The sequence below is a fragment of the Scyliorhinus torazame genome, unplaced genomic scaffold (genome assembly GCF_047496885.1).
Source record: "Scyliorhinus torazame isolate Kashiwa2021f unplaced genomic scaffold, sScyTor2.1 scaffold_1265, whole genome shotgun sequence".
NCBI lineage: Eukaryota > Metazoa > Chordata > Chondrichthyes > Carcharhiniformes > Scyliorhinidae > Scyliorhinus > Scyliorhinus torazame.
In genome coordinates this window covers 27,710-55,351 of record NW_027308992.1, presented here as the reverse complement: position 1 = coordinate 55,351, position 27,642 = coordinate 27,710, and the positions used below count along the sequence as shown (strand labels likewise).

The following is a 27,642-nucleotide window of genomic DNA, read 5'->3' as shown; positions in this document are numbered from 1 at the left end:
GGTGGGGGAGCTCTGTGTCTATGGGGGTGGGGGAGCTCTGTGTCTATGGGGGTGGGGGGAGCTCTGTGTCTATGGGGGTGGGGGGGAGCTCTGTGTCTATGGGGGGGGAGCTGTGTCTATGGGGGGGGAGCTCTGTGTCTATGGGGGGGTGAAGTATTTACCTGGGGGGGGGGTGAGGGAGAGCTCTGTGTCTATGGGGGGGGGGAGCTCTGTGTCTATGGGGGGGGGGGGAGCTCTGTGTCTATGGGGGGGGGGGAGCTCTGTGTCTATGGGGGGGGGGGAGCTCTGTGTCTATGGGGGGGGGGAGCTCTGTGTCTATGGGGGGGGGAGCTCTGTGTCTATGGGGGGGGGAGCTCTGTGTCTATGGGGGGGAGCTCTGTGTCTATGGGGGGGGGGTGAAGTATTTACCTGGGGGGGGGGGGTGAGGGAGAGCTCTGTGTCAATGGGGGGGGGGAGCTCTGTGTCAATGGGGGGGGAGCTCTGTGTCTATGGGGGGGGGGAGCTCTGTGTCTATGGAGGGGGGAGCTCTGTGTCTATGGAGGGGGGGGAGCTCTGTGTCTATGGAGGGGGAGCTCTGTGTCTATGGAGGGGGGAGCTCTGTGTCTATGGGGGGGGGTGGGGGGAGCTCTGTGTCTATTGGGGGTGGGAGCTCTGTGTCTATGGGGGGGGGAGCTCTGTGTCTATGGGGGGTGTGAAGTATTTACCTGGGGGGGGGGTGAGGGAGAGCTCTGTGTCTATGGGGGGTGGGGAGCTCTGTGTCTATGGGGGGGGGGGGAGCTCTGTGTCTATGGGGGGGGGGGGAGCTCTGTGTCTATGAGGGGGGGGGGAGCTCTGTGTCTATGGGGGGGGGGGGGAGCTCTGTGTCTATTGGGGGGGGGGGGGGGGGGGGAGTATTTACCCTGGGGGGGGGGGGGGGGGGAGAAGAGACACTTTACTCTCTCCCCCCCCCCCACCAACTTTGACCTCCCCAACTTTGACCCCCAAACAAAGCCAATAGCCCCCTCCCCTGCATCAGAATACAACAACAACCCGGCCCGGCCCCAGGGTTGTTGTTTGTATTTTCTGTGTGTGTTGGGGGGGGGGGGGGTGAATAAGTGATAATAACCCACTCTGATTGGGGGGGGGGGGGGTTAGTGAATCCCCGCCCCCCCCCCCCCCCGGGCCCTGCTCCCCCCCTCCCACTCCCACCCCCCACCCCGGGTTTACCTCTCGGGCCGCTCTCTCCACACCGCGGGCGCCTCAAACACGCAACACAAACACTCCCCCTCCCCCCCCTTTTTTTTCGTCCACCGGCACGTGACCGGCACTTCCGCCCCGCACCCAGCCTCACTTCCCCCCTCCACGCAACCCCAAGCTCCGCGCCTCGCAACGCCCACTTCCGCCCCGCGCCTCTCCTCACTTCCGCCCGACTTCTCCCAGCGCCTCACTCGCGCGACACCGGGCCGCCGCGTCAACTTCCGCCCCGCACCCAGCCTCACTTCCCCCTTCCACGCAACCCCAAGCTCCGCGCCTCGCCACGCCTACTTCCGCCCCGCGCCCCTCCTCACTTCCGCCCGACGCAACCGCCGACCCCAGCGCCTCACCCCCGCGACACCGGCCGCCGCGTCACCTTGCCTCACTTCCGCTACACCCACCTCCGCTCCTCGCACAGCAAACTTCCATCTCCTTCCTCCCTCTCTCGCGTGCCGCACCGTCAACTTCCGCCCCTCGCAACGCCAACATCCGCCGCACCGTCAGCTTCCGCCCCGCACAGCAACCTCGTTCGGGAAAGGATAATAAAAATATTTTCCAGCCCCCCGAGCTCAATACTCACCCCTCCCTCTTTACCTCAGGGCGCCCCTCGTTATTATTATTATCGCTTCCATCTGCCACTCTGATTGGGACCCGTCACGTGACCCCGACCGTTACCGCTTAAAAAAAACATTCTTCCCGTCCACTCTTTTTTTTCTCTCTCTCTTCTTCTCCGCCACTTTTTTATTTTATTTTTCACTTCCCTTCATCCGCTTTTTCTTTTTAAAACTAAAAAGGATTTTTTAAAAGAACAACTCCTGACTGGAGCACGTGACGACTCCTTCCTGGGCCCCGCCCCCCTTCCTGGGCCCCGCCCCCTTCCAGGACCAGTCTACCTTTACCTTCTATCAGGTGTATCTCCATAGAACATACAGTGCAGAAGATGGCCATTTGGCCCATCGAGTCTGCACCGACCCACTTAAGCCCTCACTGCCACCCTATCCCAGTAACCCCATCTAACCTTTTTTGGACACTAAGGGCAATTTAGCACGGCCAATCCACCTAACCTGCACGTCTTTGGACTGTGGGGAGGAAACCCACGTGGACATGGGGAGAACGTGCAGACTCTGCACAGACAGTGACCCAGCGGGGAATCTAACCTGGGAACCTGGCACTGTGATGATGCTCGGTGTGTAAACTAAGCAAAAAGAACGCAAAGTAACTGATGGATAAAACAAAAGGGGGGAGGGGGGGGGTGGCTCCAAAAACAACGAGCGCAGCTCAGCCCAAAAAGAACGAGAAGGGAAACAAAAGCTTAACCAAACCCGTCAAATCAAAGTGCGGGAATCGGGGTCTATAAGGCAAACCAACCCCCCTGCGGCGCCCACCGAGACACGGAAGGTCTCGAGTGTGCCTGTGGACACCGCATGCTCCCGCTCCAGGGACACCCGGCCGCGGATGAGGCCCTGGAAGATTGGCAGACAGTCGGGCCGGACGACCCCCTCGGTCGCCTGCTGCCAATAAATGGCAAGTTTGGCCAGGCCCAGGAGCAGGTTCACGAGGAGGTCCTCCACCTTCTCCGCCCCCCCCCTCCGCACCGGGTGTCTGTAGATCAGGAGCGTGGGGCTGAAGTGCAACGAAAACCTCAACAACAACGTTGTCAAGAAACCCAAAAAGGGAGGCAGCCGCAGCGCGAGGACAAACAACATCAATGTGCTCCATGGTCTCCACCAGGCTGCAAAAGTGGCAGGTCTCTGGCCAGGCCGTGATGCAATCTACGGTTAGAAGGCTGTTATGTGCAGCACCCTCCAACCAGGTTCCCAAGTTTTATGGGGAGCACACCTCCGTAGAGAGGCTGTTTAGCAACAGGGCTGAATCGCTGGCTTTGAAAGCAGACCAAGGCAGGCCAGCAGCACGGTTCGATTCCCGTACCAGCCTCCCCGAACAGGCGCCGGAATGTGGCGACTAGGGCTTTTCACAGTAACTTCATTTTGAAGCCTACTTGTGACAATAAGCGAGTTTCATTCATTTTCAGCGAGTACCTCCGCCGCCGGACGGCTACGAGGTACGCCAAGGCGGGTCCGGGCGGCGGGCGAGTGCAAGGAGGTGGAAGATGTGCAATAGTGCAATAGCATACCGGCCGACGTTTATCCCTTTATTTATTTTTTTAACTGCAAGTTTTCCTGTGGGGCGCAATATTTAATTTCTCTGGAGCCTGATTTCAATGTATTATTCTTATTGTTTTGTTAAATCTGTTTGCTCCCTTGCCAACCGCCGCTTCCGGTCTCTCAGTCCCGCCTCTTCCGGCCGCCATTTTGCCTCAATGTCCCGGGGGGGGGGCGGACACGAATCGCCTCCCTCGACTCTGTTTTCATTCCCGCTCCGTTTTGTTTTCGGAGACGATATTCCTCCTCTATCCCCTTCCCCTATCACCAGATTTGTTTTGTTTTTCAAAATAGCCTCCTTTTTTTTGTTGTTGCTTTGACGTCTTGTCACGTGACTCCCAGGGTTTCAGACGCTCGGCTTGGGGGCGACGCCGAGCTCTGGGCCGGGAATAGCCGAGTGCTGACGTAGGGACGCCGAGCTCTGGGCCGGGAATAGCCGAGTGCTGACGTAGCGACGCCGAGCTCTGGGTCGGGAATAGCCGAGTGTGACGTATCGACGCCGAGCTCTGGGCCGGGAATAGCTGAATGCTGACGTAACGACGCCGAGCTCTGGGCCGGGAATAGCCGAGTGGTGACGTAGCGACGCCGAAGTCTGGGCCGGGAATAGCCGAGTGGTGACGTAGCGACGCCGAGCTCTGGGCCGGGAATAGCCGAGTGGTGAGGTAGCGACGCCGAGCTCTGACGCAGCCACGCCGATCGCTGGGCCGGGAGTAGCCGAGTGGTGACGTACGCGCGCCGTGCAGGGCCGGAAGTGGCCGAGTGGTGACGGAGCCAGGCCGCTCTGTGCCGGAAATAGCCGAGCGGTGTCGCGGGGGACGGCCGGAAATGCCCGAGCGATGCCGGGAACGCCCGAGTCCCGCAGCCGACCGGAAGTGGCCGAGGCCCAGTTCGGGTCCAAGGATGTAAATTGTGTTTAAAGCGGGTCCGGGGCTGGGGACAGCCGCGAGTGGACGGGCCGAAGGGCCGTCATGGCCAAGAGTCTGTCTGGGGTCAATGTGGTGCTGGTCATGGCCTATGGCAGCCTGGTGAGTGTCCAATACCTCCCTGCTAGTTAGCACTAGTTATCTCTGGTCACTAGGTTAACAGTGGTCAGGGGGGCTCGCATTACTATTAACCCAGCTAGTTAGGTCAGTATGGAAGCTCCAGGTCATCCCTTTGGCCCTTAAAACATTCTGCTGGTTATCACTAGTTAACCACTAGTTAATCTCTGGTCACTAGGTTAACAGCGGTGCAACATCCAAAGCGGGGCCCATTTATCTTAATCTCAGCTAGTTATGATGGTGTGGCAGGTCCAGGTCTTCATTTTGGCCCTTAAAACATTCTGCTAGTTAATCACTAGTTAATCTCTAGTTATTAGGTCAGCAGAGGTGGGACAGCCAAGGGGGGCTCACTTTATCTTAAACTCAGCTAGTTAGGGCAGCATGGATGGTCCAGCTCTTCCTTTTGGCCCTTAAAACATTCTGCTGGTTAATCGCTAGTTAACCTCTAGTTACTAGGTCAGCAGAGGTGGGACAGCCAAAGGGGGAGCTCGCTTTACCTTAAACTCAGCTAGTTAGGGCAGCGTGGCAGGTCCAGCTCTTCCTTTTGGCCCTTAAAACAATTCTGCTAGTTAATGTCTGGTCACTGGGTTAACCCAGGCGGGACGGCCAAAGGGAACTTGTTCGTTTTCAACTCTGAAAATCGCGCAGTGGGGGGGGGCGTGACGTTTTTTTTTGACGAACCGGGAGATGAGATTGTCCGGCTGGTAATCTCCGGTTAATTCCTGGTCACCGGGTTGAAACGAGCGCGGGGCGTCCGAAGGGAGCGCTCTGCTTGGCTCGAAAATAACTTGGGTGGGGGGCCTGGGGTCTTTGCATTCCCAGACGGGTTTGTTCTGCTAGTTAACCCTAGTTGATCAGTGAGGCGGCACGGTGAGTTAGTGCCCGCTGCCTCCGAGATGTGGGGGGAGTGAGAATTTCGGCCGATGCGTTGCCACAAACTAACATGGCTGCGCGCGAGTTAACTTCCAACGGTGGGGGTGGGGGTGGCGACAGCAGTGCGACAAATTGGGGCTCCCGAGCGAGCGAGCGCCGGGCGCTGCCAGGAGAAACGGGGGTGCCTGATTTTTATTCTTGCTTTCTCCCTCCCTCCCTCCAGATCTTTGTGCTCCTCTTCATTTTTGTCAAGCGGCAAATCATGAGGTTCGCCATGAAATCGAGGCGGGGGCCGCACGTCCCCATTGGCCACAACGCGCCCAAGGTTTGTATCTGCGCCTGCCGCTTCCCTGGGACTCTAGCCCCTCCCGACCCATGCTGGCCCTCTGTCAAGCGACGCAGTCATCATCCCTTGACCCCCAACTCCACCCCCACATCCCTGTACATAGAACATAGAAAATACAGCACAGAACAGGCCCTTCGGCCCACGATGCTGTGCCGAACCTTTGTCCTAGATTAATCATAGATTATCATTGAATTCACAGTGCAGAAGGAGGCCATTCGGCCCTTTGACTCTGCACCGGTTCCTGGAAAGAGCACCATACCCAAACTCAACACCTCCACCTAACACCAAGGGCAATTTATCATTGGCCAATCCACCTAACCTGCACATCTTTGGACTGTGGGAGGAAACCGGAGCACCCGGAGGAAACCCACGCAGACACGGGGAGGACGTGCAGACTCCGCACAGACAGTGACCCAAGCCGGAATCGAACCTGGGACCCTGGAGCTGTGAAGCAATTGTGCTATCCACAATGCTACCATGCTGCCCTTAAGAACAAATAAATCTACACTATATCATTTTACCGTAATCCATGTACCTATCCAACAGCTGCTTGAAGGTCCCTAATGTTTCCGACTCAACTACTTCCACAGGCAGTGCATTCCATGCCCCCACTACTCTCTGGGTAAAGAACCTACCTCTGATATCCCTCATATCTTCCACCTTTCACCTTAAATTTATGTCCCCTTGTAATGGTTTGTTCCACCCGTGGAAAAAGTCTCTGACTGTCTACTCTATCTATTCCCCTGATCATCTTATAAACCTCTATCAAGTCGCCCCTCATCCTTCTCCGCTCTAATGAGAAAAGGCCTAGCACCCTCAACCTTTCCTCGTAAGACCTACTCTCCGTTCCAGGTAACATCCTGGTAAATCTTCTTTGCACCTTTTCCAAAGCTTCCACATCCTTCCTAAAATGAGGCGACCAGAACTGTACACAGTACTCCAAATGTGGCCTGACCAAAGTTTTTTGTTCTGTAGCTTCAACCCCCCCCCCCCCCCCCCTTGAATGCACATCCGATTTCCTACTGCGGTTTTAAGCATGCAGGTAATAATAGGAATCGTTAGTGTCGCAAGTTGGCTTCCATTGACGCTGCAATGGAGTTCCTGTGAAAAGCCCCTAGTCGCCACACTCCGGCGCCTGTTCGGGTACACAGAGGGAGAATTCAGAATGTCCGATTCACCTAACGGCACGTCTTGCGGGACTCGTGGGAGGAAACCGGAGCCCCCGGAGGAAACCCACGCAGGCACGGGGAGACCGTGCAGACTCCACACGCAGACAGTCACCCCGAGGCGGGAATCGGACCCGGGTCCCTGGTGCTGTGGAGCAACTGTGCTAACCACTGTGCTGCCGTGCCACCCAAGCAACAGGCAGTAAAGAAGGCAAACGTTAAGCCGGCCTTCATAGCAAGAATATTCGAGTGCAGGAGCAAGGCTGTGTTGCTGCAGTTATGCAGGGCCTTGGTGAGACCACACCTAGAATATTGTGTGCAGTGCTACGAGGAAGGATGTTCCTGCTCCAGAGGGGGTGCAGCGAAGATTTACCAGACTGATTACTGGGATGGGAAGGATTGACGTACGAGGAGGGATTGACTAGGTTAGGTTTGTATTCGCTGGGGGCAGCACGGTGGCGCAGTGGTTAGCACTGCTGCCTCAAGGCGCCGAGGTCCCAGGTTCGATCCCGGCTCTGGGTCACTGTCCGTGTGGAGTTTGCACATTCTCCCCGTGTCTGCGTGGGTTTCGCCCCCACAACCCAAAGATGTGCAGGCTATATCATAGATATCATAGAATCTACAGTGCAGAAGGAGGCCATTCGGCCCATCGAGTCTGCACCGGCTCTTGGAAAGAGCACCCTACCCAAGGTCAACACCTCCACCCTATCCCTATAACCCAGTAACCCCACCCTAAGGGCAATTGTGGACACTTAAGGGCAATTTATCATGGCCAATCCACCTAACCTGCACATCTTTGGACTGTGGGAGGAAACCGGAGCACCCGGAGGAAACCCACGCAGACACGGGGAGGATGTGCAGACTCCGCACAGACAGTGACCCAAGCCGGGAACCGAACCTGGGACCCTGGAGCTGTGAAGCAATTGTGCTATCCACAATGCTACCGTGCTGCCCCCTAGGTGGATTGGCCACGCTAAATTGTCCCTTAATTGGAAAAAATGAATTGGGTACGCTAAATTTATTTTTTAAAAAGGTTATAGAGACACTGGGGAGGGTGCGGAGATCGACAGAGATGACACTGGGGAGGGTGCGGAGATCGACAGAGATGACACTGGAGAGGGTGCGGAGATCGACAGAGATGACACTGGAGAGGGTGCGGGGATCTACAGAGATTCCGCACCCTCTGGTGCGGTACGGAGGGCGCTAGCTATGAAGAGAGGTTGAGTAGATTAGGATTATTTTCATTAGAAAGAAGGAGGTTGAAGGGGGGACCTCATTGAGGTCTACAAAATCATGAGAGGTATGGACAGGGTAGATAGCAGGAAGCTTATTCCCAGAGTGGGGGACTCAATTACTAGGGGTCACGAGTTCAAGGTGAGAGGGGAAAGGTTTACGGGAGATGTGCGTGGAAAGTTCTTTACGCAGAGGGTGGTGGGTGTCTGGAACGCTTTGCCAGCGGGGGTGGGAGAGGCGGGCACAATAGCGTCATTGAAGATGCATCTAGACAGATATGTGAACAGGCGGGGAACAGAGGGATACAGATCCTTAGAAAATAGGCGACAGTTTTAGAGAGAGGATCTGGACCGGCGCAGGCTGGGAGGGCCGAAGGGCCTGTTCCTGTCCCGTAATCTTTGTTCTCTTCGCTCTATGACACTGGGGAGGGTGCGGAGCTCGACAGAGATGACACCAGAAATGTGTGGGGCTCCCCTTCGGGAGAGAACCTGGAGAGGGTGAGCTGATCCAAGGTCTTAATGGACGGTTTTGGTCGAGTGGGCGCAGAGAGACCGTCGCCTCTCGTGGGAGGGACCAGAACATTTAGTCGCCGTGGATTTCAGGAAGGCTTTTGAGAAGGTGCCACACGGGAGACTGACCGAGAAGTTATGAGCCCGTGGGGTCCAGGGAAACTTGGCCAGTCGGATCCAAGATTGACGATGTGGCAGAGGATGATGGTGGAAGGTGGTTTTAGTGACCGGAAGCTTGAGTCTCGTGGTGTACCGCAGGGAGCGATGCTGGGTCCCTTGTGTACGTTAATGATCGGGACGTGAATGTGGGGTGGGAGATGATGAGTGGGTTTGCAATTTAGGTGAAAATTGTGTGGTAAATAGCGAGGATGACAGGACGCTAGAGACGGGCTGGTCAAGTGGGCAGAACAGTGGCAAATTTAAGCCGGTAAACTGCGATGCGGTGCATTCTGGGAGGACTGACAAGCCACGGGAATACACGATGGAGGGTAGGACGCTAGGAAGGGCAGAGGGACCTTGGGGTGCCGGTCCATCGATCCCTGAGGACAGGCGGATAAGGTGGTTACGGAGGCCTAGGGGACGCTTGCCTTTATTAGCCGAGGCTGGGAATCTAAGCGCTGGTTAGGCCGCAGCTAGAGGACCGTGTGCCGTCCTCGTCGCCACTCGATAGGAAGGATGTGACTGCGCTGGAGCGGGTGCGGGGGGAGATTCACCAGGATGCTGCCTGGGCCGGAGCGTTTCAGCTGTGGAGAGGGGCTGGTTAGGCCGGGGATTGTTTTCCTTGGAGCAGAGAAGACTGAGGGGGCGGGGGGGACCTGATCGAGGGGGACAGAATGATGAGGGACACAGATAGGGAGGAACCTTTCCCCTCAGCGGAGAGGCCAATAACCAGGGGGCACAGATTTACGGTCGGGGGCGGGAGATTGAGAGGGAATACAAAAAGCAGAGAAAAGTACAGCACAGGAACAGTCCCTTCGGCCCTCCAAGCCCGTGCCGACCATGCTGCCCGACTAAACTACAATCTTCTACACTCCCTGGGTCCGTATCCCTCTATTCCCATCCTATTCATGTATTTGTCAAGATTCCCCTTAAATGTCCCTATCGTCCCTGCTTCCACCACCCTCCGGCAGCGAGTTCCAGGCACCCACTACCCTCGGTGTAAAAATACTTGCCTCGTACATCTACTCGAAACCTTGCCCCTTGCACCTTAAACCTATGCCCCCTAGTAATTGACCCCTCTACCCTGGGGAAAAGCCTCTGACTATCCACTCTGTCTATGCCCCTCATAATTTTGTAGACCTCTATCGGGTCGCCCCTCAACCTCCGTCGTTCCAGTGAGAACAAACCGAGTTTATTCAACCTCTCCTCATAGCTTATGCCCTCCATACCAGGCAACATCCTGGTAAATCTCTCCTGCACCCTCTCTAAAGCCTCCACATCCTTCTGGTAGTGTGGCGACCAGAATTGAACACTATACTCCAAGTGTGGCCTAACTACGGTTCTATACAGCTGCAACATGACTTGCCAATTCTTATACTCAATGACCCGGCCAATAAAGGCAAGCATGACGTATGCCTTCTTGACTACCTTCTCCACCTGTGTTGCCCCTTTGACCTGTGGACCTGTACACCTAGATCTCTCTGACTGTCAATACTCTTGAGGGTTCTACCATTCACTGTATATTCCCTACCTGCATTAGACCTTCCAAAATGCATTACCTCACATTTGTCCGGATTAAACTCCATCTGCCATCTCTCCGCCCAAGTCCCCAAACAATCTAAATCCTGCTGTATCCTCTGACAGTCCTCATCGCTATCCGCAATTCCACCAACCTTTGTGTCGTCCGCAAACTTAGTAATCAGACCAGTTACATTTTCCTCCAAATCATTTATATATACTACAAACAGCAAAGGTCCCAGCACTGAATTTGAGGAGATGAGGAGAATGTGGGGCTCGCTCCCACGGGGAGTGGGGGAGAATGTGGGACTCACTCCCACAGGGAGTGGGGGAGAATGTGGGACTCGCTCCCACGGTGAGTGAGGGAGAATGTGGGACTCGCTTCCCGGGGAGTGGGGGAGAATGTGGGACTCGCTCCCCGGGGAGTGGGGGAGAATGTGGGACTCGCTCCCCGGCGAGTGGGGGAGAATGTGGGACTCGCTCCCACGGGGAGTGGGGGAGAATGTGGGACTCGCTCCCCGGGGAGTGGGGTGAATGTGGGACTCGCTCCCACGGGGAGTGGGGGAGAATGTGGGACTCGCTCCCCGGGGAGTGGGGAGAATGTGGGACTCGCTCCCACGGCGAGTGAGGGAGAATGTGGGACTCGCTCCCACGGCGAGTGAGGGAGAATGTGGGACTCGCTCCCCGGGGAGTGGGGGAGAATGTGGGACTCGCTCCCAGGGGAGTGGGGGAGAATGTGGGACTCGCTCCCACGGGGAGTGGGGGAGAATGTGGGACTCGATCCCACAGGGGAGTGGGGGAGAATGTGGGACTCGCTCCCACGGGGAGTGGGGAGAATGTGGGACTCGCTCCCCGGGGAGTGGGGAGAATGTGGGACTCGCTCCCACGGGGAGTGGGGGAGAATGTGGGATTCGCTCCCCGTGGAGTGGGGGAGAATGTGGGACTCGCTCCCCGGGGAGTGGGGAGAATGTGGGACTCACTCCCCGGAGAGTGGGGAGAATGTGGGACTCGCTCCCACGGGGAGTGGGGGAGAATGTGGGACTCGCTCCCCGGGGAGTGGGGGAGAATGTGGGACTCGCTCCCCGGGGAGTGGGGGAGAATGTGGGACTCGCTCCCCGGGGAGTGGGGGAGAATGTGGGACTCCCTCCCCGGGGAGTGCTCGAGGTGAATGCCAGAGATTCATTGATGGGGGTCGAGAAGTTAGATAAACAGATAAAGGAGCGAGGAGTAGACGGATATTGCGATGGGTGTAAGTTGAAGGGGGTGTGGTGGAGACCTGTGTGGAGCACCAGCATGGGATAGAGGGGCTCAATGGCCTGTTTCTGCTCTGCAATCCCCAGGTTGTCCTTTGAGGGTTCCTCTTACCTGCGTAATGGACTGAGTTCCACCATGGATAGAGGATTGGCTGACTGGCAGAAGGCAGAGAGCGGGGATAAAGGGGTCTTTTTCTGAATGGCAGCCGGTGACTAGTGGTGTGCCTCAGGGGTCGGTGCTGGGACCACAACTTTTCACAATGTACATTAATGATCTGGAAGGAGGAACTGAAGACACTGTTGCTAAGTTTGCAGATGATACAAAGATCTGTAGAGGGACAGGTAGTATTGAGGAAGCAAGGGGGCTGCAGAAGGACTGGGACAGGCCAGGAGAGTGGGCAATGAAGGGGCAGATGGAATACAATGTGGAAAAGTGTGAGGTTGTGCACTTTGGAAGGAGGAATTTAGGCATAGACAATTTTCTAAATGGGGAGATGCTTCGGAAATCAGAAGCACAAAGGGACTTGGGAGTCCTTGTTCTCGATTCTCTTCAGGTTAACGTGCAGGTTCAGTCGGCAGTTAGGAAGGCAAATGCAATGTTAGAGTTCATGTCGAGAGGGCTAGAATACAAGACCAGGGATGTACTTCTGAGGCTGTATAAGGCTCTGGTCAGACCCCATTTGGAGTATTGTGAGCAGTTTTGGGCCCCGTGTCTAAGGAAGGATGTGCTGGCCTTGGAAAGGGTCCAGAGGAGGTTTTATCATAGAACTTACAGTGCAGAAGGAGGCCATTCGGCCCATCGAGTCTGCACCGGCTCTTGGAAGGAGCACCCTACCCAAGCCCACACCTCCACCCTATCCCCATAACCCAGTAACCCCACCCAACACTAAGGACAATTTTGGACACTAAGGGCAATTTATCACGGCCAATCCACCTAACCCGCACATCTTTGGACTGTGGGAGGAAACCGGAGCACCCGGAGGAAACCCACGCACACACTGGGAGGATGTGCAGACTCCGCACAGACAGTGACCCAAGCCGGGAATCGAACCTGGGACCCTGGAGCTGTGAAGCAATTGTGCTATCCACAATGCTACCGTGCTGCCCCAAGGTTCACAAGAATGATCCCGGGAATGAGGAGCTTGTCGGATGAGGAACAGTACGAAGTATGAGGAACTTTTGAGGACTCTGTGTCTGTCCTCGTTGGAGTTTAGAAGGATGAGGGGGGATCTTATTGAAACTTACAGGATACTGCGAGGCCTGGATAGAGTGGACGTGGAGAGGATGTTTCCACTTGTAGGAGAGACTAGAAGCAGAGGGGACACCATCTCAGACTGAAGGGACGATCCATTAAAACAGAGATGAGGAGGAATTTCTCCAGCCGGAGGGAGGTGAACCTGTGGAAGTCTTTGCCGCAGAAGGCTGTGGAGGCCAAATCACTGAGTGTCTTCAAGACAGAGATAGATAGGTTCCTGATTAATAAGGGGATCAGGGGTTATGGGGAGAAGGCAGGAGAATGGGGATGAGAAAATATCAGCCATGATTGAATGGCGGAGCAGACTCGATGGGCCGAATGGCCTAATTCTGCTCCAAACATTTCATGGTCTCGAGACTGGCCTCGTTGAGTCGACTTTTATCTGTGAGATGTCTCCTGTGCTCGTCAGCTTAACTCTTGCCCTCATTTTTTTTCTTTTTTCTCGGGGGGGGGGGTGGGCCTGTGCCTGACCAGGATCTGAGGGAGGAGATCGACAAGAGCCTCCTAAAAGTCCAGGATATTGACTACGAGCCGCAACTTCTGGGTGAGGGAGACGTGCGCTTGTTGCAGCTGCAGGAATCCGGAAACCAAGGTAAATCGAACCGTTGCCGCCATTCGAGTCGACGCCTTAACTTGTACAATGTTTAAACCCCCGCCCCCGAGGCTCGTCACAGGGAACAGAATGCCAGTCAGAGAAAGAGATATTGGGTGCGCCCGCCTCCCCCACCCGGCTGTGAGCCAGTTCGCCCCCCCCCCCCACCAAGCCAGCGCGCAGTCAATTCCAGCCCCACTGACCCCGGAGCCCCGACGCGGTTGGAACTCACTTTTTTGTTTAAAAATACCCGAGGTGTCCGGCAACCCAATAGCTACAATCACCAGGTTTGTAACCTTAAACACAATTAACTTCATTATCAGTAGCTATCATTAAATAGGCATAAATACAGCTGGTTAACTATTATCTAATCCCTAACCCCCCCCCCTTAACTTGTCCCACCCTTTATATATTGTTATGTCCAGGGTTTAGAGAACCCCAAATTATGTTCAGTTTTGGTCTCCTTACCTGAGAAAGGACACATTGGCACTGGAGGGAGTGCAGAGGAGATTCACTAGGTTGATCCCAGAGTTGAGGGGATTAGATTATGACGAGAGGTTGAGTAGACTGGGACTGTACTCATTGGAGTTTAGAAGGATGCGGGGGGATCTTATTGAGACATATAAAATTATTAAGGGAATAGATAGGATAGATGCGGGCAGGTTGTTTCCACTGGTCGGGGAAAGCAGAACTAGGGGGCATAGTCTCAAAATAAGGGGAGGTAGATTTAGGACGGAGTGTAGGAGGAACTTCTTCACCCAAAGGGTTGTGAATCTCTGGAATTCCTTGCCCAGTGAAACAGTTGAGGCTCCTTCTTTAAACGTTTTTAAGAAAAAGATAGATGCCTTTCTAAAGAATAAAGGGATTCGGGGATATGGTGTACGGGCCGGAAAGTGGAGCTGAGTCCACAAAAGATCAGCCATGATCTCATTAAATGGCGGAGCAGGCTCGAGGGGCCAGATGGCCTACTCCTGCTCCTAGTTCTTATGTTCTTATGTATCATGGAGGTCACCTGACCCACAACTTTTACTAGATTGTGGTATGGGGAGCACACGGCCCACTCTCCAGGCGTGGGACAGCAGAAATGGACAAGTATTTTTTAAAGCAAAACGATGTTTATTCCATGAACTCAAGTTAACCTTTTTAAAACATACAGCGAACATCTTAGCATCCATTAATTCAAATACAACCCCCAAAGAATACAGCACTTTAAGCTTTCCTTTTAACATCCATACGACTTAAAAGAAAACCTTTTATCAGAAGCACATCAGGTTAAAGTCACTACTGAAAACATTTCTAACTCTGAATTCACCAAATGATCAAGAGATAGTCTTTTGATGGCAGAGAGAACAGCAGTACAGCTGCTCTGTCTGGCTTCAGCTCCAACACTGAAAACGAAACTAAAACACCCCCTGCAGCCTGCTCAAAAACGAAAGTAAAAAGCTGACAGACAGCCCAGCTCCGCCCACTCTCTGACATCACTGCCGTAATCAACACCCATTTCTTAAAGGTACTCTCACGACAGATATTTATGTACACACCCATTTACAAACGCCCATTTCGTAAAGGTACACTCACATGACAATATTACACAGGCAGACAAACACAAGAGGAAAAAGAGGGGTGTAAATTAATGATGGAAGTAATAATATTTCTTTCAGATCGACACATTCCAGTTAGATTCTTTTGTCAGGCTAGATTCAGCTGGACGTTATCCCACTTTTCAGCTTGCCATGGTGTTCACTCAGAAATATCAGGCAGCAGTGTTTTAGAGAGGGAGAGAGCAGGAGAGAGACGGGAGAGAGAAGACAGTAGAGAGCAGAGAGAGAGAAAGAGAAACTGCTTCTTTCAGGGTCTAGAAGCTTCCGCCTTCGGTCAGTACCTGTGGTTGTCCCCTTCTCGAACCCTTTGGATGCTGTCGGGGGGAATAGCCTATCAGGGGAAAACAGCAGCAGCCAGAGCAGTGGCACCACGGCTGGCTCTGATGTTCAGAAGGGAGGGTCAAAGCGCAGAAGAGCAATAGTCATAGGGGACTCTATAGTCAGGGGCACAGATAGGCGCTTCTGTGGACGTGAAAGAGACGCCAGGGTGGTATGTTGCCTCCCTGGTGCCAGGGTCCAGGATGTCTCCGAACGGGTAGCGGGCATCCTGAAGGGGGAGGGCAAACGGGCAGAGGTCGTGGTAGATTTTGGTACGAAGGACATAGGCAGGAAGGGGGATGAGGTCCTGCAGCAGGAGTTCAGGGAGCTGGGCAGAAAGTTAAAAGACAGGACCTCGAGGGTTGTAATCTCGGGATTACTCCCTGTGCCACGTGCCAGTGAGGCTAGAAATAGGACAACCGTGCAACCTCAAACAAACCATTGTTTGCAGCAAACTACCCAGCCTTCAGAACAGTGACCACGACACCACACAACCCTGTCATGGCAATCTCTGCAAGACGTGCCAGATCATCGACATGGGTACCACCATTACACGTACGTGGTACATACTCGTGCGACTCGGCCAACGTTGTCTACCTCATACGCTGCAGGAAAGGATGTCCCGAAGCGTGGTACATTGGCGAGACCATGCAGACGCTGCGACAACAGATGAACGGACAACGCGCGACAATCACCAGGCAGGAATGTTCCTTTCCAGTCGGGGAACACTTCAGCAGTCAAGGGCATTCAACCTCTGATTTCCGGCTAAGCATTCTCCAAGGCGGCCTTCAGGACGCGCGACAACGTAGAATCGCCGAGCAGAAACTTATAGCCAAGTTCCGCACACATGAGTGCGGCCTCAACCGGGACCTGGGATTCATGTCGCATTACATTCATCCCCCACCATCTGGCCTGCGAAATCCTACCAACTGTCCTGGTTTGAGACAATTCATACCTCTTTAACCTGGGGTTACCCCATCTCTGGATCTGTAAAGATTTAATCACCTGCTAATGGTCGCATTCAAAGTATTGTCTGGCATCTTTGAATCTGTCTATATATATATGTTTCTGGAACCTACCTCTTCATTCACCTGAGGAAGGAGCAGCGCTCCGAAAGCTAGTGATTCGAAACAAACCTGTTGGACTTTAACCTCGTGTTGTAAGACTTCGTACTGTGCTCACCCCAGTCCAACGCCGGCATCATAGAAACAGGAAGATAGAGCAGCTAAACACGTGGCTAAACAGCTGGTGTAGGAGGGAGGGTTTCATTATCTGGACCACTGGGAGCTCTTCCGGGGCAGGTGTGACCTGTATGAGAAGGACGGATTGCATCTAAACTGGAGAGGCATAAATATCCTGGCCGCGTGGTTTGCTAATGTCACACGGGAGGGTTTAAACTAGTATGGCAGGGGGGTGGGCACGGGAGCAATAGGTCAGAAGGTGAAAGCACTGCGGGAGAACTAGGGAATAGGGACAGTGTGGCTCTGAGGCAGAGCAGACAGGGAGAAGTTGCTGAACACAGCGGGTCTGGTGGCCTGAAGTGCATATGTTTTAATGCAACAAGTATAACAGGTAAGGCAGATGAACTTAGAGCTTGGATTAGTACTTGGAACTATGATGTTGTTGCCATTACAGAAACCTGGTTGAGGGAAGGACGGGATTGGCAGCTAAACATTCCAGGATGTAGAAGTTTCAGGTGGGATAGAGGGGGATGTAAAAGGGGTGGTGGAGTTGCGCTACTGGTTAGGGAGAATATTACAGCTGTACTACGGGAGGACACCTCAGAGGGCAGCGAGGCTATATGGGTAGAGATCAGGAATAAGAAGGGTGCAGTCACAATGTTGAGGGTTTACTACAGGCCTCCCAACAGCCAGCGGGAGATAGAGGAGCAGATAGTTAGACAGATTTTTGAAAGGAGTAAAAGCAACAGGGTTGATGTGATGGGAGACTTTAACTTCCCCAATATTGACTGGGACTCAGAGTTTGTAAGGAGCATCCAGGAGGGCTTCTTAAAACAATATGTAGACAGTCCAACTAGGGAAGGGGCTGTACTGGACCTGGTATTTGGGAATGAGCCCGGCCAGGTAGTAGAAGTTTCAGTAGGGGAGCATTTCGGGAACAGTGACCACAATTCAGTAAGCTTTGAAGTGCTGGTGGACAAGGATAAGAGTGGGGTGAATGTGCTAAATTGGGGGAAGGCTAATTATAACAATATTGGGCGGTAACTGAAGCACCTAGATTGGGGGCGGATGTTTGAGGGTAAATCAACATCTGACATGTGGGAGGCTTTCAAGTGTCAGTTGAAAGGAATACAGGACAGGCATGTTCCTGTGAGGAAGAAGGATAAATACGGCAAATTTCTGGATCCTTGGATAACGAGAGATATTGTAGGCCTCGTCAAAAAGAAAAAGAAGGCATTTGTCAGGGCTAAAAGGCTGGGAACAGACGAAGCCTGCGTGGAATATAAGGAAAGTAGGAAGGAACTTAAGCAAGGAGTCAGGAGGGCTAAAAGGGGTCACAAAATGTCATTGGCAAATAGGGTTAAGGAAAATCCCAAGGCTTTTTGCACGTACCTAAAAAGCAAGAGGGTAGCCAGGGAAAGGGTTGGCCCACTGAAGGATAGGCAAGGGAATCTATGTGTGGAGCCAGAGGAAATGGGCGAGGTACTAAATGAATACTTTGCCTCAGTATTCACCAAAGAGAAGGAATTGGTAGATGTTGAGTTTGGAGAAGGGTGTGTAGATAGCCTGGGTCACATTGAGATCCAAAAAGACGAGGTGTTGGGCGTCTTGAAAAATATTAAGGTAGATAAGTCCCCAGGGCCTGATGGGATCCACCCCAGAATACTGAAGGAGGCAAGAGAGGAAATTGCTGAGGCCTTGACAGAAATCTTTGGATCCTCACTGTCTTCAGGTGATGTCCCGGAGGACTGGAGAATAGCCAATGTTATTCCTCTGTTTAAGAAGGGTAGCAAGGATAATCCAGGGAACTACAGGCCGGTGAGCCTTACATCAGTGGTAGGGAAATTACTGGAGAAAATTCTTCCAGACAGGATCTACTCCCATTTGGAAGCAAATGGACATATTAGTGAGGCAGCATGGTTTTGTGAAGGGGAGGTCGTGTCTCACTAACTTGATAGAGTTTTTTGAGGAGGTCACTAAGATGATTGATGCAGGTAGGGCAGTGGATGTTGTCTATATGGACTTCAGTAAGGCCTTTGACAAGGTCCCTCATGGTAGACTAGTACAAAAGGTGAAGTCACACGGGATCAGGGGTGAGCTGGCAAGGTGGATACAGAACTGGCTAGGTCATAGAAGGCAGAGAGTAGCAATGGAAGGATGCTTTTCTAATTGGAGGCCTGTGACCAGTGGTGTTCCGCAGGGATCAGTGCTGGGACCTTTGCTGTTTGTAGTATATATAAATGATTTGGAGGAAAATGTAACTGGTCTGATTAGTAAGTTTGCAGACGACACAATGGTTGGTGGAATTGCGGATAGCGATGAGGACTGTCAGAGGATACAGCAGGATTTAGATTGTTTGGAGACTTGGGCGGAGAGATGGCAGATGGAGTTTAATCCGGACAAATGTGAGGTAATGCATTTTGGAAGGTCTAATACAGGTAGGGAATATACAGTGAATGGTAGAACCCTCGAGTATTGACAGTCAGAGAGATCTTGGTGTACAGGTCCACAGGTCACTGAAAGGGGCAACACAGGTGGAGAAGGTAGTCAAGAAGGCATACGGCATGCTTGCCTTCATTGGCCGGGGCATTGAGTATAAGAATTGGCAAGTCATGTTGCAGCTGTGTAGAACCTTAGTTAGGCCACACTTGGAGTCTAGTGTTCAATTCTGGACGCCACACTACCAGAAGGATGTGGAGGCTTTAGAGAGGGTGCAGAAGAGATTTACCAGGATGTTGCCTGGTATGGAGGGCATTAGCTATGAGGAGCGGTTGAATAAATTCGGTTTGTTCTCACTGGAACGACGGAGGTTGAGGGGCGACCTGATAGAGGTTTACACAATTGAGGGGCATAGACAGAGTGGATAGTCAGAGGCTTTTCCCCGGGGTAGAGGGGTCAATTACTAGGGGGCATAGGTTTAAGGTGAGAGGGGCAAGGTTTAGAGTAGATGTACGAGGCAAGTACTTTACACCGAGGGTAGTGGGTGCCTGGAACTCGCTACCGGAGGAGGTGGTGGAAGCAGGGACGATAGGGACATTTAAGGGGCATCTTGACAAATACATGAATAGGATGGGAATAGAGGGATACGGACCCAGGAAGTGTAGAAAATTGTAGTTTAGTCGGGCAGCATGGTCGGCACGGGCTTGGAGGGCCGAAGGGCCTGTTCCTTTGCTGTGCTTTGCTTTGTTCTTTGTTCTTTGAAAGTCCTTTCACAATGAGCGGAGATCCCGGGATCAGCAAACTCTTTGGGCGGGATTCTCCGAAACGGCGGCTAAGTGTTCAATTCGATCGCTCCTTGAGCCAGCGAGCGATTAACTTCCCTGAAGGGGGCCGGGCAGGGCGGCGGAGTGCTCTGCGTAACTCCAGGCTGCCGATGTGGGGCCCTTCACTTCGGGCCGGGGGGGGGGGGGCGGCGCGCACGGCGGCCCCCCGCAGCACGGCGGACCCACACCGCGGGCTGGACCCGACGATATCGGCCCCGACCCGGACCGCGCGCCCGCCTGATCGGCGGCCCCCGTTCGCGAGCCTGGCTGTCCTGGGAGGCCCACCGTGCGAAGGACCCCTCGCCGCCCCCCCCCCAAACCATGGCCGGCCGCGAACCCCGCCCGCAGCCGCCAGTCCCGAGTACCCGCCGGGTACGACCACGGCGGCGGCCAGTTGCCGGCAGAGAATCACCGCGGGGGCCTCTTTCAATGGCCCCTGACCTGCGCCGCGTCGACCGCACGCGCGACAGGAGGCCGGAGAACCACGGGAGCGGCGTCGCGCTGGACTTGGCCGTCTCCGCCCCCACGCCGATCGCGACCTCCGCGCGGAGAATCCCGCCCTTTATTTCTAGAAGAGGGCGCAAATGTTTTGAGGTTTATTGCGTTGATCCCACTGACGGGAGAGAGTGACCTTTCTCCCATGTTAATCTCCGCAGGTCGATACAACTACCTGTACCGGATGAAGGCTCTGGATACCATCCACAACGTGGGTGAGTGACTGCCTGTGACCGGGGGGGGGGCGGCGGGGGGGGGGGGGGTGCGCCTTCAGGGTTATGTTACAATGAGGTGCGTGTGGCACAGCAAGATCCCGCGCACACCGCCACGGTATTTCCCGTTGACGTGGGGTTATGGTACACCGGTTAATATTCGTGAAACCAGACAAGCGCCCCAACATTGCGGACCCACACCAGGAGCGGTTCCGTGAAGCGTCCCAACATTGCGGACCCACACCAGGAGCGATCCCGTGAAGCGCCCCAACATTGCGGACCCCCACCAGGAGCGATTCGCGATCCCGTGAAGCGCCCCAACATTGCGGACCCACACCAGGAGCGATTCGCGATCCCGTGAAGCGCCCCAACATTGCGGACCCACACCAGGAGCGGTCCTGTGAAGCGCCCCAACATTGCGGACCCACACCAGGAGCGATTCGCGGTCCCGGGAAGCGCCCCAAAATTGCGGACCCACACCAGGAGCGGTCCTGTGAAGCGCCCCAACATTGCGGACCCACACCAGGAGCGATTCGCGATCCTGTGAAGCGCCCCAACATTGCGGACCCACACCAGGAGCGATTCGCGATCCCATGAAGCGCCCCAACATTGCGGACCCCCACCAGGAGCGATTCGTGATCCCGGGAAGGGGCCCAACATTGCGGACCCACACCAGGAGCGATTCGCGATCCCGTGAAGCGCCCCAACATTGCGGACCCACACCAGGAGCGATTTGCGATCCCGTGAAGCGCCCCCACATTGCGGACCCTCACCAGGAGCGGTTCCGTGAAGCGCCCCAACATTGCGGATCCACACCAGGAGCGATTCGCGATCCCGTGAAGCACCCCAACATTGCGGACCCACACCAGGGGCGATTCGCGATCCCGTGAAGCGCCCCAACATTGCGGACCCACACCAGGAGCGATTCGCGATCCCGTGAAGCGCTCCAACAGGGCGGACTCACACCAGGAGCGATCCCGTGAAGCGCCCCAACATTGCGGACCCACACCAGGAGCGATTCGCGATCCCGTGAAGCGCCCCGACATTGCAGACCCACACCAGGAGCGATTCGCGATTCCGTGAAGCGCCCCAACATGGCGGACCCACACCAGGAGCGATCCCGTGAAGCGCCCCAACATTGCGGATCCTCACCAGGAGCGATTTGCGATCCCGTGAAGCGTCCCAACATTGCGGAGCCACACCAGGAGCGATCCCGTGAAGCGCCCCGACATGGCGGACCCACACCAGGAGCGATTCGCGATCCCGTGAAGCACCCAAACATTGCGGACCCACACCAGGAGCGATCCCGTGAAGCGCCCCAACATGGCGGACCCACACCAGGAGCGATTCGCGATCCCGTGAAGCACCCCAACATTGCGGACCCACACCAGGAGCGGTTCGCGATCCCGGGAAGCGCCCCAACATTGCGGACCCACACCAGGAGCGATCCCGTGAAGCGCCCCAACATTGCGGATCCTCACCAGGAGCGATTCGCGATCCCGTGAAACGCCCCAACATTGCGGACCCACACCAGGAGCGATTTGCGATCCCGTGAAGCGCCCCAACATTGCGGACCCACACCAGGAGCGGTTCCGTGAAGCGTCCCAACATTGCGGACCCACACCAGGAGCGGTTCCGTGAAGCGTCCCAACATTGCGGACCCACACCAGGAGCGATCCCGTGAAGCGCCCCAACATTGCGGACCCACACCAGGAGCGGTTCGCGATCCCGTGAAGCGCCCCAACATTGCGGACCCACACCAGAAGCGGTTCCGGGAAGCGCCCCAACATTGCGGACCCACACCAGGAGCGATTCGCGGTCCCGGGAAGCGCCCCAACATTGCGGACCCACACCAGGAGCGGTCCTGTGAAGCGCCCCAACATTGCGGACCCACACCAGGAGCGATTCGCGATCCCGTGAAGCGCCCCAACATTGCGGACCCACACCAGGAGCGATTTGCGATCCCGTGAAGCGCCCCCACATTGCGGACCCTCACCAGGAGCGGTTCCGTGAAGCGCCCCAACATTGCGGATCCACACCAGGAGCGATTCGCGATCCCGTGAAGCACCCCAACATTGCGGACCCACACCAGGGGCGATTCGCGATCCCGTGAAGCGCCCCAACATTGCGGACCCACACCAGGAGCGATTCGCGATCCCGTGAAGCGCTCCAACAGGGCGGACTCACACCAGGAGCGATCCCGTGAAGCGCCCCAACATTGCGGACCCACACCAGGAGCGATTCGCGATCCCGTGAAGCGCCCCGACATGGCGGACCCACACCAGGAGCGATTCGCGATCCCGTGAAGCACCCAAACATTGCGGACCCACACCAGGAGCGATCCCGTGAAGCGCCCCAACATGGCGGACCCACACCAGGAGCGATTCGCGATCCCGTGAAGCACCCCAACATTGCGGACCCACACCAGGAGCGGTTCGCGATCCCGGGAAGCGCCCCAACATTGCGGACCCACACCAGGAGCGATCCCGTGAAGCGCCCCAACATTGCGGATCCTCACCAGGAGCGATTCGCGATCCCGTGAAGCGCCCCGACATTGCGGACCCACACCAGGAGCGATTCGCGATCCCGTGAAACGCCCCAACATTGCGGACCCACACCAGGAGCGATTTGCGATCCCGTGAAGCGCCCCAACATTGCGGACCCACACCAGGAGCGGTTCCGTGAAGCGTCCCAACATTGCGGACCCACACCAGGAGCGGTTCCGTGAAGCGTCCCAACATTGCGGACCCACACCAGGAGCGATCCCGTGAAGCGCCCCAACATTGCGGACCCACACCAGGAGCGGTTCGCGATCCCGTGAAGCGCCCCAACATTGCGGACCCACACCAGGAGCGGTTCCGGGAAGCGCCCCAACATTGCGGACCCACACCAGGAGCGATTCGCGGTCCCGGGAAGCGCCCCAACATTGCGGACCCACACCAGGAGCGGTCCTGTGAAGCGCCCCAACATTGCGGACCCACACCAGGAGCGATTCGCGATCCTGTGAAGCGCCCCAACATTGCGGACCCACACCAGGAGCGATTCGCGATCCCATGAAGCGCCCCAACATTGCGGACCCACACCAGGAGCGATTCGCGATCCCGGGAAGCGCCCCAACATTGCGGACCCCCACCAGGAGCGATTCGTGATCCCGGGAAGCGCCCCAACATTGCGGACCCACACCAGGAGCGATTCGCGATCCAGTGAAGCGCCCCAACATTGCGGACCCACACCAGGAGCGGTTCCGTGAAGCGCCCCAACATTGCGGACCCACACCAGGAGCGATTTGCGATCCCGTGAAGCGCCCCCACATTTTGGACCCTCACCAGGAGCGGTTCCGTGAAGCGCCCCAACATTGCGGATCCACACCAGGAGCGATTCGCGATCCCGTGAAGCACCCCAACAATGCGGACCCACACCAGGGGCGATTCGCGATCCCGTGAAGCGTCCCAACATTGCGGACCCACACCAGGAACGGTTCGCGATACCGTGAAGCGCCCCAACAGGGCGGACTCACACCAGGAGCGATCCCGTGAAGCGCCCCAACATTGCGGACCCACACCAGGAGCGATTCGCGATCCCGTGAAGCGCCCCGACATTGCAGACCCACACCAGGAGCGATTCGCGATTCCGTGAAGCGCAACAACATGGCGGACCCACACCAGGAGCGATCCCGTGAAGCGCCCCAACATTGCGGATCCTCACCAGGAGCGATTTGCGATCCCGTGAAGCGTCCCAACATTGCGGACCAACACCAGGAGCGATCCCGTGAAGCGCCCCAACATGGCGGACCCACACCAGGAGCGATTCGCGATCCCGTGAAGCACCCCAACATTGCGGACCCACACCAGGAGCGATCCCGTGAAGCGCCCCAACATTGCGGACCCACACCAGGAGCGATCCCGTGAAGCGCCCCAACATGGCGGACCCACACCAGGAGCGATTCGCGATCCCGTGAAGCACCCCAACATTGCGGACCCACAACAGGAGCGATTCGCGATTCCGTGACGCGCCCCAACATTGCGGATCCACACCAGGAGCGGTTCGCGATCCCGGGAAGCGCCCCAACATTGCGGACCCACACCAGGAGCGATCCCGTGAAGCGCCCCAACATTGCGGATCCTCACCAGGAGCGATTCGCGATCCCGTGAAACGCCCCAACATTGCGGACCCACACCAGGAGCGATTCGCGATCCCGTGAAGCGCCCCAACATTGCGGATCCACACCAGGAGCGGTTCCGTGAAGCGTCCCAACATTGCGGACCCACACCAGGAGCGGTTCCGTGAAGCGTCCCAACATTGCTGACCCACACCAGGAGCGATCCCGTGAAGCGCCCCAACATTGCGGACCCACACCAGGAGCGGTTCGCGATCCCGTGAAGCGCCCCAACATTGCGGACCCACACCAGGAGCGGTTCCGGGAAGCGCCCCGACATTGCGGACCCACACCAGGAGCCGTTCCGTGAAGCGCCCCAACATTGCGGACCCACACCAGGAGCCGTTCCGTGAAGCGCCCCAACATTGCGGACCCACACCAGGAGCGGATCCGTGAAGCGCCCCAACATTGCGGACCCACACCAGGAGCGATTCCGTGAAGCGCCCCAACATTGCGGACCCACACCAGGAGCGGTTCCGTGAAGCGCCCCAACATTGCGGACCCACACCAGGAGCGATTCGCGATCCCATGAAGCGCCCCAACATTGCGGACCCACACCAGGAGCGATTCGCGATCCCGGGAAGCGCCCCAACATTGCGGACCCCCACCAGGAGCGATTCGTGATCCCGGGAAGCGCCCCAACATTGCGGACCCACACCAGGAGCGATTCGCGATCCAGTGAAGCGCCCCAACATTGCGGACCCACACCAGGAGCGGTTCCGTGAAGCGCCCCAACATTGCGGACCCACACCAGGAGCGATTTGCGATCCCGTGAATCGCCCCCACATTTTGGACCCTCACCAGGAGCGGTTCCGTGAAGCGCCCCAACATTGCGGACCCACACCAGGAGCGATTCGCGATCCCGTGAAGCACCCCAACAATGCGGACCCACACCAGGGGCGATTCGCGATCCCGTGAAGCGTCCCAACATTGCGGACCCACACCAGGAACGGTTCGCGATACCGTGAAGCGCCCCAACAGGGCGGACTCACACCAGGAGCGATCCCGTGAAGCGCCCCAACATTGCGGACCCACACCAGGAGCGATTCGCGATCCCGTGAAGCGCCCCGACATTGCAGACCCACACCAGGAGCGATTCGCGATTCCGTGAAGCGCAACAACATGGCGGACCCACACCAGGAGCGATCCCGTGAAGCGCCCCAACATTGCGGATCCTCACCAGGAGCGATTTGCGATCCCGTGAAGCGTCCCAACATTGCGGACCAACACCAGGAGCGATCCCGTGAAGCGCCCCAACATGGCGGACCCACACCAGGAGCGATTCGCGATCCCGTGAAGCACCCCAACATTGCGGACCCACACCAGGAGCGATCCCGTGAAGCGCCCCAACATTGCGGACCCACACCAGGAGCGATCCCGTGAAGCGCCCCAACATGGCGGACCCACACCAGGAGCGATTCGCGATCCCGTGAAGCACCCCAACATTGCGGACCCACAACAGGAGCGATTCGCGATTCCGTGACGCGCCCCAACATTGCGGATCCACACCAGGAGCGGTTCGCGATCCCGGGAAGCGCCCCAACATTGCGGACCCACACCAGGAGCGATCCCGTGAAGCGCCCCAACATTGCGGATCCTCACCAGGAGCGATTCGCGATCCCGTGAAACGCCCCAACATTGCGGACCCACACCAGGAGCGATTCGCGATCCCGTGAAGCGCCCCAACATTGCGGATCCACACCAGGAGCGGTTCCGTGAAGCGTCCCAACATTGCGGACCCACACCAGGAGCGGTTCCGTGAAGCGTCCCAACATTGCTGACCCACACCAGGAGCGATCCCGTGAAGCGCCCCAACATTGCGGACCCACACCAGGAGCGGTTCGCGATCCCGTGAAGCGCCCCAACATTGCGGACCCACACCAGGAGCGGTTCCGTGAAGCGTCCCAACATTGCGGACCCACACCAGGAGCGGTTCCGTGAAGCGTCCCAACATTGCGGACCCACACCAGGAGCGATCCCGTGAAGCGCCCCAACATTGCGGACCCACACCAGGAGCGGTTCGCGATCCCGTGAAGCGCCCCAACATTGCGGACCCACACCAGGAGCGGTTCCGGGAAGCGCCCCAACATTGCGGACCCACACCAGGAGCGATTCGCGGTCCCGGGAAGCGCCCCAACATTGCGGACCCACACCAGGAGCGGTCCTGTGAAGCGCCCCAACATTGCGGACCCACACCAGGAGCGATTCGCGATCCTGTGAAGCGCCCCAACATTGCGGACCCACACCAGGAGCGATTCGCGATCCCATGAAGCGCCCCAACATTGCGGACCCACACCAGGAGCGATTCGCGATCCCGGGAAGCGCCCCAACATTGCGGACCCCCACCAGGAGCGATTCGTGATCCCGGGAAGCGCCCCAACATTGCGGACCCACACCAGGAGCGATTCGCGATCCAGTGAAGCGCCCCAACATTGCGGACCCACACCAGGAGCGGTTCCGTGAAGCGCCCCAACATTGCGGACCCACACCAGGAGCGATTTGCGATCCCGTGAAGCGCCCCCACATTTTGGACCCTCACCAGGAGCGGTTCCGTGAAGCGCCCCAACATTGCGGATCCACACCAGGAGCGATTCGCGATCCCGTGAAGCACCCCAACAATGCGGACCCACACCAGGGGCGATTCGCGATCCCGTGAAGCGTCCCAACATTGCGGACCCACACCAGGAACGGTTCGCGATACCGTGAAGCGCCCCAACAGGGCGGACTCACACCAGGAGCGATCCCGTAAAGCGCCCCAACATTGCGGACCCACACCAGGAGCGATTCGCGATCCCGTGAAGCGCCCCGACATTGCAGACCCACACCAGGAGCGATTCGCGATTCCGTGAAGCGCAACAACATGGCGGACCCACACCAGGAGCGATCCCGTGAAGCGCCCCAACATTGCGGATCCTCACCAGGAGCGATTTGCGATCCCGTGAAGCGTCCCAACATTGCGGACCAACACCAGGAGCGATCCCGTGAAGCGCCCCAACATGGCGGACCCACACCAGGAGCGATTCGCGATCCCGTGAAGCACCCCAACATTGCGGACCCACACCAGGAGCGATCCCGTG

The 27,642-nt window shown here is 56.5% G+C and overlaps 1 protein-coding gene across 1 annotated transcript in view; it reads left to right on the top strand.

Moving 5' to 3' along the window:
- Positions 1 to 4,234: 4,234 nt before the first annotated feature.
- Positions 4,235 to 27,642, top strand: part of LOC140407168 (protein C1orf43 homolog) — a gene marked incomplete at its 3' end in the record, with an annotated part of 49,410 nt that continues 26,002 nt past the window's right edge. Inside the window, exons 1-4 of the mRNA XM_072494850.1 lie at positions 4,235 to 4,420; positions 5,532 to 5,633; positions 13,222 to 13,339; positions 20,359 to 20,412. Of these exons, the coding sequence (XP_072350951.1) occupies positions 4,364 to 4,420; positions 5,532 to 5,633; positions 13,222 to 13,339; positions 20,359 to 20,412 (331 nt within the window). The remainder of the gene's footprint in view (positions 4,421 to 5,531; positions 5,634 to 13,221; positions 13,340 to 20,358; positions 20,413 to 27,642) is intronic.